At 36.3% G+C, this 11,740-nt stretch overlaps 1 protein-coding gene across 4 annotated transcripts; it reads left to right on the top strand.

Moving 5' to 3' along the window:
* The first annotated feature begins 638 nt into the window (after window positions 1–638).
* Window positions 639–10,524, top strand: LOC104604912 (uncharacterized). 4 transcript variants are annotated; one of them, XM_010269487.3, is made up of 20 exons: window positions 639–1,058; window positions 1,162–1,250; window positions 1,372–1,481; window positions 1,588–1,642; window positions 2,843–2,931; window positions 3,926–3,992; window positions 4,081–4,143; window positions 4,326–4,472; window positions 4,600–4,693; window positions 4,790–4,869; window positions 4,984–5,059; window positions 5,516–5,559; window positions 5,957–6,024; window positions 6,384–6,466; window positions 6,599–6,756; window positions 6,855–8,184; window positions 8,421–8,704; window positions 9,165–9,350; window positions 9,452–9,608; window positions 9,996–10,523. In XM_010269487.3, the coding sequence occupies exons 1-20, from the start codon at window positions 947–949 to the stop codon at window positions 10,295–10,297; spliced, it is 3,594 nt and encodes a 1,197-aa protein (XP_010267789.1). In that variant the 5' UTR covers window positions 639–946; the 3' UTR covers window positions 10,298–10,523. The 4 variants fall into 4 exon arrangements, with proteins under 4 accessions (XP_010267789.1, XP_088760052.1, XP_088760054.1 ...); XM_088903926.1 differs by having other exon boundaries at window positions 1,372–1,642; window positions 4,790–4,848; window positions 9,996–10,524; XM_088903922.1 differs by having other exon boundaries at window positions 716–1,058; window positions 1,356–1,642; window positions 9,996–10,524.
* The last annotated feature ends 1,216 nt before the right edge of the window (window positions 10,525–11,740 follow it).

The following is an 11,740-nucleotide window of genomic DNA, read 5'->3' as shown; positions in this document are numbered from 1 at the left end:
TGACCTTTTTAAGTGGAAAATGACAATTTTGACTTTAGTATCTGTTGACACCAATTTAATCTATAAAAGTATAAACGGAAATGTGACTCTTGCCCCTTAATAAAACGTGAGCATTTTTCAATCAATTTTATTTATTTGAAGAAAGAAGACATAATGTTGTAAATTAATAACTGGGAATTGGGATGTACTGTTTTTTCTTTTTTTTCATTCTATTAAAACCAAATATTGTGTGGTAGATCTGAAAATGAAACAATAGTTTATTTTAAAAGCCCAATATAAAGTGTTAGAGGTAATTTCAAAATAAAATACCATAGGCCCATTCCCTTAAACAGTCTATATCAAGGTCGATTAAGCAAATCAATTGCAAACTAAGGGGAACATTTTGTAAAACCTAAATTACATGGTAGCTTTTAAAAATTTCGTGAAAGTATGAGAGTGTTTTAGTAAATGACGGAAAAATAACCGGCCATTTTGGAAAGGAACAAACTGACAAATCCACATTAGTTCCTCGTTCGTATGTTCGTATCGGCAATTTCTGACATAAAGAGAGATCCAATGCACGCTTACCTCGCACGTACCACACGATGCAATTCTAATTCCTTCCTACACACGCGCGGCCAAGGCTGGTGCGATCTGACACGTACACGCTTCCCCGTCCCAGTTCTCGGATTCCTTTCCTCCTGAAAAGTGCCAGTACCCATGCAGACAGACGATCGCTTCTTCTCCGTCTTCCAAACCGGGATCCCGAAACCATCTCTTCTGCCTTGGTTTCTGGTTTTCCGGTGGCATCATCCCTCTCCGTATCCTCTGCTGTTCTTGAGTAGGGCTTCGTGTTTTGCAACGGAGGAATTATTTCTTCTTGGCAGATCTACAGGAAAAGTTCCTGGATTTACATTAGAGCCGTAGAATCCGCTGACTGTTACTGCACTTTTTTCATTCGCTGGAGATGGAATCGATACTGGCTCGTGCTTTGGAGTATACGCTCAAGTACTGGTTGAAATCCTTCTCCAGAGATCAGTTCAAGTTGCAGGGTCGAACCGTTCAGCTATCCAATTTAGGCATGAAACCAATCATTTTTCTTTGCTTAATTCTGTACTTTATATTTGAAAACAATTTATATAAGAAAAGGATTAATTAGTGATTTTTTTTTGTAATTTTTAGATATAAATGGTGATGCTTTACATGCTAGTCTTGGATTACCCCCAGCATTAAATGTTATGACTGCAAAAGTCGGAAAACTAGAGATAAAGGTTGGTTGAGAACTGCAGTTCGTTTGATATCGATTGGTTAAATTGGATTAAATTTGGGTTATTTGATATGTTTGTGATGTTTCTCTTGTTTCTAATTGTGTTCAGTCGATGTGTTATTCAGCTTCCGTCGGTTAGTAATGTGCAAACGGAACCGATTGCTGTTCAAATTGATAGACTCGATGTAGTTCTGGAGGAGAAGTCGGATTCCAATAATGCGAAGAGCTCAAACAGGCAATGCCATTACGTTTTTACTTGGGGTTTCACTAGTGATTGGACTAGCATTTAGACTAATACGACTACTTTCCAATTCTCTAACTTCTCCTTATACCTCCTGCAGCACCCAGGCGTCTAGTGGCTCTGGGAAAGGTAGCGGTTATGGATTTGCAGACAAGGTAGGACTTTTCTCCATGGCAATTGGAAATGAGTTAAAATGCTCATTACCTCCAGTTTCTCTTGTGAAATAATTGAATCGAGAACTTAACAATTCTATAGGTTGTCGTTTTAACATTTTGAGTGGATAAACTGCCTTTCTTTAACAAGTGGTTTTTAGTTACCTATTTTGACATAGACAGACTTAGCTATATGTAGGGCAACATATGGATAAACCAATGTAATGATTAATTAAGTAAATAATGTGTCTGCATGTTACTTTAATCGTATCCCATGTCATAGGGACAGTGAGAGCTTATCCAATGGTAATTGGTCCCATGTGGTAATATGGCCTTGGTTGACTAGTTACTAAGAATTATATGTAAGATTATTTTCATCACAGGTACAAGATTTTCCATTCATGATCTTTAAATTTACTTCAATATCATACTAAGTTACTTTCATGAGAAGCACTAACAAAACAAGAAATAGTGGGTGGCACAGACAACTACTGGAAGTTTCCCTTTAGAAGTTATTACTATTGTCCAGGACTTATTAGAAGATTTATCTTGTATTGGGTTTAGGTGAGTCCACGTTTACTGGGGGAATTGATACCCTTGGTTTTATCACTTTATGTAATGGTGAGATGTGCAGTAGGAATGTTGAGATTTACAAAAGAGGTTGATTTTTACATGACATGGTTGCTGATTTTTATTTTCTCTTCTAAGAAATAATTGATACCCTTGGTTTTATCACTTTATGTAATGGTGAGATGTGCAGTAGGAATGTTGAGATTTACAAAAGAGGTTGATTTTTACATGACATGGTTGCTGATTTTTATTTTCTCTTCTAAGAAATAATTTCTTTTCCAACACTAATGGTTATTTCTCATATTTATTTTGTTTTACAAGTATTACCAAGAGACAATGATCACCAGGTGCAATATCATAACTAAGGGTGATCTGGATTTTATTCCTCCGTTTTTGTCTAAGGCCATATCTTCCATTAAAGAATGACATTCGAACTTCTTTTCACTTCCCAAGCAATGTGTTTTTGCCTTTTTGTCCTTTAAGGACCTTCAAGTTGCACCATGTTACTCCTTACTCTTAACATGAAGCTTCATTTGTGGTCTAACTTTGTTGCTCTAGAAGTTTAATCTGTTATTCTTCTGTACTTTTATTTTATCTTTGAATGACAACCATTGGCTTTCTATTTGTACTTAGATTGCAGATGGAATGACTTTAGAAGTGGGTACTGTCAATCTTTTGGTTGAAACTCATGCTGGTGCTCATAGCCAAGGAAGTGCAACATGGTAATACCTTATTACCTCTTACCACAAAATTGGTTATCAATCTATGCTGTTATCTATTGACTATTGTTCCTTCTCTCTCGTGTAGGCTGAGGGTTGCAGCTGCATGAATTGTACCAATGTTTTGAATTGTTTGGTTAATGAACACTAACTGTATTTAGTTTTCATCAAATGATCACACATTTAACCCATTGGATGGTTACATATTGTTATTGCATATTTTGTTGGGCATATAATAATTTTTTGTTCTTATTTTTTTGTAAATATTCATACCTTACACTCTGGTCTGTAATTACAGTCATCTGACATTCCCATGAAAGTGTTTTCCCTAACCATATTGCAGCTAGAGTAGTTTCTCTATTGTTATTATTATTATTATTATTTTATTTTCTGGTAGGAGAGTAGCCTCTCTATTAGAAAACTCTCATCAGGGCCAAGCTATTCTTCTGTAGCTACTATAGTCATTAAGGTTTTACTTATGGGCTTTAACTTTTCTTGATGGGGTAAATATAGAAACTTCTCATAACTAGGAACAGATTGCAGTTTTTGTTAAAGATATATTCTCTTTAGTCCTTGTGGCAAAAGATCTGAATTAAAGCAACACGTTCCCATTTTAAATTTGTTTTGTTATTTCTTGCTCTAATGCATTTGGTTTTTTAACCATATTTATTATATATGGTATATTTGTAATCCCTTGATTGTAGAGTGTTTTACCATCAGTAGTTTGTGTAACAAAGTTTCCATAGTAACAATTTTGTTATTTCTTAATATCTTGCAAGTTGCAACATGGATGAAACAGCCAAAAGCAAAATCTCTTTTTACCCATGAAGTTTTCGTTTGTCAAAGAATTGGTTGAAGTGTACTTTAAGTATGAGTTGATATTCTAAGGTCTGTATCCACCCCTCCCAAGGCCCCGGAAAGCCAGGACCAATATTGGGTAATAGCATCTTGCTTATAATTATGGGCAGTCGTTTCTCATTCTTTCCTTTATGACCAGTGCATCACCTATGGCATCTATCACAATACGGAACCTTTTGCTGTACACAACAAATGAAAATTGGAAGGTATTTTCTTGGATTACTTTCGTACTGATTACTTGGATAGTTTTTTGTTGTATTTGTAAGAATTGCTCCTAATTTCCTCTAGTAACAGGTTGTGAATCTTAAAGAAGCAAGGGACTTCTCGAATAATAAGAAATGCATTTATGTCTTCAAAGTAAGTTCTTGGTCTTCTCTGTGGTGTTCTGCTTTGCATTGTTAATGGTTTAATCTACCACAAATATGGTAACTTTTCTATCCATATTGGTGCTGTATATGCAGTTGTGCACTAGTGAAAAGTTATCTTGTTCTTCTGTATGGTACTACCTATTGATGCTATATGCTTTTCTGTGCTGCCAGAAACTCGAATGGAGATCATTATCTGTTGACCTCTTACCTCATCCCGATATGTTTACTGATGCTCATTCAAATAAGTATGATGATGATTCAAAGCGGGTGTTTTTTGGTGGAGAACGGTTCCTTGAAGGGATTTCTGGACAGGCTTATGTAACGCAAATTTGATGTTTCAACTGTTTTTTTGGTTGACCTATGTTTTGTGGGACTAAATAACCTTGCCTAGAATTTTATGGATATACCATTCTTATTTTTTCTTAATTTGTTTTATTATGATTAGATAACAATTCAAAGGACAGAGTTAAACAGTCCATTAGGGCTTGAGGTTCAATTGCATATCACAGAAGCTGTTTGTCCTGCCTTAAGTGAACCAGGTAAGAAAAAGTGATATTTTTTCCCCTCTTTGTCAATGTTGTGCAGTTTTAAGTATATCACTAGATAATGGATTAAGCATGCCATGGTGTGATCAGGTTTACGTGCTTTATTGCGTTTTTTGACGGGATTATATGTATGTCTCAATAGAGAAGATGTGGGCCCAAAAGCTCAACAGGTGTTCTGTGTTCTCGTTTCTGTTTAGGATATTGTTAGAAATATTTCATTCTGCTGTCTTATTAAGCATAATCAATTAAGTTACTTTCTTGTGGTGCTTATTCTTGATTTGCAGCAATGTACAGAGGCAGCCGGAAGATCTCTTGTTTCTATTGTTGTTGATCACATATTCCTCTGCATTAAAGATGCTGGTTGGTGACAATTGCTTGAAATTGTTTTTTTTTCAATATTATATTTTTTCTGAACTTTCTTTGTTTACTTTTATACCAAAATCACCAAATTAACTTGCTTGTATGAATTCCTATAGAATGATATATTAAGGATTTCTTCTTTTTGGTTGTTTATCTTATTGACTGAATCGCTTTTATGTTGATTTTTTTCTATTACTCTTGGTAGTAAGCTGGACTTTGGAAGGATATTTACAAATATTTGTTAGAATCAGAAAAAAAAAGTAATTATATTATATGATATTTGCATTCCAGCTCCAGCTTCTCACATATTCTGTAGTGGTCAGTAAACTTGTAAACTATTTTTTTTTCTGATTTGCATCACAACCAGAAGCTAAGTTTAATTTTCTAATTCTTCCAATCCTTATGTGAATTGTATTCCAAAAGAAATTTATCCAATGAAATTAATTTATTTTGCAGAGTTTCAACTTGAGCTTTTGACGCAGTCACTTTTTTTTTCCCGGGTAGGATCCATGGTCCGCTTATTTTTTTCTTAATTGTTTATATATCTTTTATCAAGACGTAGAATAGAGATAATCACACACATTTTATTTCGATCTTGAATATATTTACTATACATATTTCTGTTGAGCAAACATAGAAAGAGTTGTGACATGGACTGGGTAAATCTACTAACAGCTCATTTTAGTAAACTTCCAGTATCTTGGTTGTCTTATTTCGCAAAGAAATGGGTATTTAGGACACTGAATTAATATACACAGTTCTCATGGCCTTCACAGGGTTATCTTTTCTAACTTCCTTTACTTTTTCTTTCTCAATGCTTTTCTCTTGTTTATCCTATGCATTGTATTATTTTATAGTGTACCTTGACATCTAATACTTGGCTTTATTTGATGGCAGGCAAGTGTATCACATGGAGAAAATACAAAAACCTTGTCTCAAATAATGGTTGGTGGCCTATTTCTGAGGTATTTATGTATCTTTTGTATATCCATGGCTTTAGTCTGAATATATCTACTTCCATTTTGGTTTGAATTTTGACTATGAGTGATGTTAGAATGAATGCAATTCCTAGCTATAAATCCTGTGTTGCTTGAAACAATTTACCTTTGCATTTTTCACTGACCCTAAAGTGGCCAGAGATATGTATAGCATAAAAGTTGATGCTGTGTGTAGCTTATAGGTACACATGTTAACCTTATTCTCAATACCTGAATTCTAAATTTACTATATGGTATAAACAATATCTGGAAGTTTAAAGCAAAATTAATTGACAATTTATGGTATCATTAAGAATTTAACTTAGGAACTCGTGCTTGGAATGCAGGGACACCTTATCGCATCCTCCATGTACCTTGGTGCAGCCATCTGTGCAAGCTGTTATAAAAGATGTGCTTATTCCTGAATTTGGTATCTCTTGAATGGGTCATTTACTTCTGTATTCTGCCTATGATTCATAATCTGTGAGCTTTCAAGGCTAATACTAGATTTTGTTTGCATATAAATTTGGAGTTGATGTATATCATTGTTTTATTGGAGCAGCAATGAATTTTTGCCCCTCAATCTATCCTCTTGGAGACCGAAGGTGGAAGTTAAATAAAGGAACTCCCCTGATTTGTCTCTATTCTCTTCAAATTAAACCCTCACCAGCCCCTCCATCTTCTGCTTCACAAACAGTAATCAATTGCCAGCCTCTTATGGTATATAGAAGTACAATTTCAATCTGAAGTTTCTTTACCATCGTCTTACACCAACTTTTTCGTTTTCTCATTTTTCTCTTTATTTTTTTCTTGTTCAGATTAATCTTCAGGAGGAATCTTGTTTGAAGATCTCCTCCTTTTTATCTGATGGCATTGTGGTCAATCCTGGTGCTGTTTTAATTGATTCCTCTGTTATGTCCTTTGTATTCACTCTTGAAGAATTAGATCTTACTGTACCTTTGGATTTTGGGAAGTCAGATAATCATGCATTCAAGAGTAGCAATATTTTTCAAAGTGCATTTTCTGGAGCAAGGCTTCATATTGAGGACATGTTCTTCTCAGAATCACCAGCATTAAAACTCAGGCTACTGAACTTGGACAAGGATCCTGCTTGCTTCTGTCTCTGGGAAGGTCAACCAATTGATGCTAGTCAGAATAAGTGGACAATTCAAGCTTCACACCTTAATGTGTCTCTTGAAACTTGTAATGGTTTAATTAAAAATCAAAGTTCTGTTGGCTGGTCTGAGGGGTTGTGGAGATGTGTTGAATTGCATGATGCCTGTATTGAGGCAGCTATGGTTACAGCTGATGGAAGCCCACTGGTGACTGTTCCTCCTCCTGGAGGCATTGTCAGAATTGGTGTTGCTTGCAAACAAATCATATCCAATACTTCAGTTGAGCATCTATTCTTTGTTTTGGATCTTTATTCCTATTTTGGTAGAGTCGGTGAAAAAATTGCAAAAGCAGGAAAAAATAACAGACAGAAGAGAAATAGAAGGAAATACATTGGAGGAGAACTGATGGAAAAAGCTCCTGGTGATACAGCTGTGAGTTTAGAAATGAATGGACTCCAGCTTAGGTTTCTAGAATCCTCCTTGGATATTCAAGGAATTCCTTTAGTCCAGTTCATTGGAGAAGATCTGTTTATTAAAGTTACACATAGAACCCTAGGTGGTGCAATTGCAGTATCGTCCACTGTTCGTTGGGAGAGTGTCCAGGTGAATTGTGTAAATGCAGAGAGAAACCTACCAAATGAAAATGGTGCATCCATTGAACATGGGATTCTGGTGAATGGAAATGGGTACCCAAATATGATTGCTATCTTTTGGATTGAGAACAGAAGGAAGCATCAGCCACATGACATATGCCCGGCACTACCATTTTTGGAGATAAGCATGGTGCATGTGATCCCATTAAATGCAGAAGACTCAGAGTGTCATTGTTTAACTGTGTCGGCAAATGTTTCTGGTGTATGCCTTGGAGGTGGAATGACTTATGCTGAAGCTCTGCTGCACCGCTTTGGTATACTTGGGCCTGATGGTGGTCCTGGAGAGGGGCTTTTGAAAGGGTTGAAGAATTTATCTTCTGGACCTTTGTCAAAGCTTTTTAGGACATCATCTTTTGTTGAGGATGATCAAGTGGAACAATGTACTGTTGATATTATTTTTTTTGTTAAAGGAATCTCCATTTATAAATTATAAGCCTGTTTCATTGTATTCTACTAGAAACAAATTTATGCATTTCTCCATCATTTATATTACCTTTCCCATGATTTGATTTCAGTTTTTATTAGCTTTTCATTTGTGTTTTGTTATTGGAATGTATTTTGATTTCACACACATTTCTTGTGTCCCAAATTGTTCAATATTCTTTTCTGTTTGCAGATGGAAGCTCTGAAGATGGGGGAAATGATGGTTTCCTAGACCTGGGAATACCAGATAATGTGGAGGTAACCATAGAATTCAAAGACTGGTTGTTTATTCTTGAAGGAGCCCAGGAAATGGCAGAAAGGTTGTGGTTTTACAGTGAGGATGTTGGAAGAGAAGAGAGGTGTTGGCATACCACTTTCCAGAGTTTGTATGTGAAAGCAAAAAGTAATCCAAAGCATGTTGGTAATGGCTTAAGTGAATCAAATGGAAGACAGAAATGCCCTGTGGAATTGGTCAAAGTAAGCATTTGTTTAGTTTCACTTTCAGGCTTCATTATTTGTGGATCAGATATTACCTTTAACTTTCAGCCAATAGAGTTTTGATTGACACTGACATGCTTTATAGCATGCCTGTTTCATTTATTTAGCTATTTAAAAATTTTTGTACAGATTTATGCACCTTTTCATCATCATCATTCAGTTTCTAGGAATGCCTAGTCTGGCATTCAAGCATATATATAGCCATATTTCCTACTAAATCCTATGTTTTTCAGTGCCTCCCTCTCCATTGGATCCCTTTTGTTATATTTGGTTGCACTGTTATGGCATGATCATATTCCTTATATTTGGTCCCTGATTCATTCTATCAATTTTCTGTTGTACATTTTCAGTAAATCCTTGCACTTTCTCTTGAGTAGCTGCTCTTTAACATGCTTCATCTTTTATTTATTATCTTAATTTCTTGTGAGAATACCTGCAGGTTGGTGTGGAGGGTTTGCAAGCCTTGAAACCCCAAGATGGTGCCTCATCAAGAGGGATCAAAGGAGCAGATGGATACTCAGGAGGGGTTAATCTTGAAGTTCAAATGGTGATTTCTGAGGATAATGAGGAAAATGAAATGGCCAAGTGGGCAGTGGAAAACATGAAATTCTCTGTTAAGCAACCGGTAATTTAACCCAGCTTTTCAAATGTGTGTTCTTCTCATTTTATTTCTTACAATGCATTGCACTGATGCCTGCTATCAATTCTGGGATTGATAATTTGCAGATTGAAGCTGTTGCAACCAAAAGGGAACTGCAACATCTTGCTCTTCTATGCAAGTCAGAACTTGACTCTATGGGTCGAATAGCTGCTGGAGTTCTGCACTTACTTAAGCTCGAATCGTCTGTTGGCCAGGCGGCTATAGATCAACTTAGAAATCTTGGTATTTCATAGTCTTTGACATAACTTCTATATTCCCATGAATCCCATCAATAAAAAATCCTGCTAATATTTAGACAATATTTTTGGGACAGTTCGAGCATAACCCCAAAAAATCAAGAATAAGCAGTAGATGACCTTCATACCCAAACACATGTTTGGCCTATATTAGCCATCCATATATTTGTCCTATGTTTGGCCTGAAGATATGGCCAACTAATGGAGCCCTCTGGGCTTCAGACTAATTAGTTTGTTGGCAACATGTCTGTTGATCAGTTTCTTGAGGATGGATCATGGACTTACTCCATCGTAGGATGCTTTTCTTTTTGAAATTTGTTCAGTTTCCTTGCCTTGATTGTTTCAGAATTCATAATAATGTAGCAACTTGTAGGAAGAGAGAGTTTGGACAAGATTTTCACTCCAGAGAAGTTCAACCAGCGGAACAGTGCCAACAGCATCGAGTTCGAACCAACTCCAAAAATGATTAGTGAGAGCTCGCATCAGAGCTTGGAATCGACTGTGGCTTCCCTTGAGGCAGCAATTCAGGATTCGCAAACCAAGTGCTCAGTGCTCGTTGCCGAATCTCAAAGTCAAGAATCTTCTTTAAAACAACATATTGTGGATATTGAACAACTTAGTCAGAAACTTGAAAGTATGCGGACTCTGTTGACACAATTGCGGACTCAACTATAATCAGTTTCTTATGGCTGGGAGTAAAGTTTTCCAAAACGTATATTGGCCATTCTTTTGTAGGTAAATAAGCGTACAGAGAAAATTTATTTAAGTTTGAGAATGTGTAAGAATAGGCATAAATAAGAGAGATTCATACAGCCCATCGGAAAGCTTTGTACCCAAAACTTGGGAACATGTTATGTATCATTTGAACCGAGTAGAGGGAAAATATATTCTGGGCTTCATCATATTTGTTCGTCTCAAGGATGTTTAGCAGCTTTGCAGCTATCATATCATTTTATCTGACTAATTTTCTCACATGTTCGTACAAGTGTTTCATTTTGCTTAATCATCAAAACTTGGGGATGGCTTAATTATCATCATCCATACCTTATCCCAACTAGACCTGCTCATGGGCCGGGTAGCCCGGGGCCCAGCCCGCTCCACAGTCGGGCTTGGACGTATTGTTAAGCCTGCAGGCTTGACCTCGGGCCCAAAACACCAAGTCCGATTGTTTTTCGGGCTGGGCTCAGGATTTCTCAAAAAAGCTTGGCCTGACCTAGTTATTTTATATAATTATAAATATATAATATTTATTATAATATATATGTATATATATTAATATATACATGTTTTTACTTTTTTTCCTAAATCTTTCTAATTTTTAAACTCCCAAAACCCTAGCAACGGATCAGTAATCTAGCATGTCTTCTCAAGTGTTTTCTTCTCCGGTGATCTCTGGCGAACGGACCAGCAGTTTTCACTTTTCATTCTCAGTTCCTTGTTCCTTCTCAGTCATTTTCTTTTTCGACAATCTCCACCGAATGTAGGCTAGCAGCTATAGCCTTTCCTTTTCTCATTATCTTCTCCTGTGAACTCAGACTAGCACCTCAACGTATGCCTTCTCTTTGCCCGACCAGGTTCTCTCTCTCTCTCTCTCTCTCTCTCTCTCTGGCCTAAGGAGATTTCATTAATGAAAAGTGAAAGCATGGCCTGAGCCCGGCCTGGCCAGACCAATGAACAGGTCTAATAGCAACTATATGGGATGGGGTGCATGAATCATGTTTTGCCATGCACTATTTAATTCCCTTTAACTAAACAATTGCATGTATTGCATTCCATTCACATTCAATTTAACTTCATGAAGAACTGCCCTTGTTTTGTTTTTGAAATCTAATCAAATAATTACCATCTTTAATATGCTTTTTAAAATTTTTTTCTTCCTTGGACCAATCACTAATGATCGCAGGGAAAGGTACATCCGTATATGTTTGTTGATGCAAACGTCTACCCTGTTCAAGTTAAAAATATGAGCATTATTTTTTGGGAAAATTCCACTTTAGTACCTTGAACTTTGGGGGTAGTGTCAATTTAGTACACGATCTTCCAAATGTGTCACTGCAGTACCTAAACTTTCAAAAAGTGTCAAGTTGGTCCTTGTCGTTATTTGATCGTCAGTTATTT

Source organism: Nelumbo nucifera, chromosome 1 (assembly GCF_055504915.1).
Source record: "Nelumbo nucifera cultivar China Antique chromosome 1, China Antique-T2T, whole genome shotgun sequence".
NCBI lineage: Eukaryota > Viridiplantae > Streptophyta > Magnoliopsida > Proteales > Nelumbonaceae > Nelumbo > Nelumbo nucifera.
The sequence above is the reverse complement of the archived record's forward strand: the minus strand, read 5'-3'. Positions and strand labels throughout refer to the sequence as shown.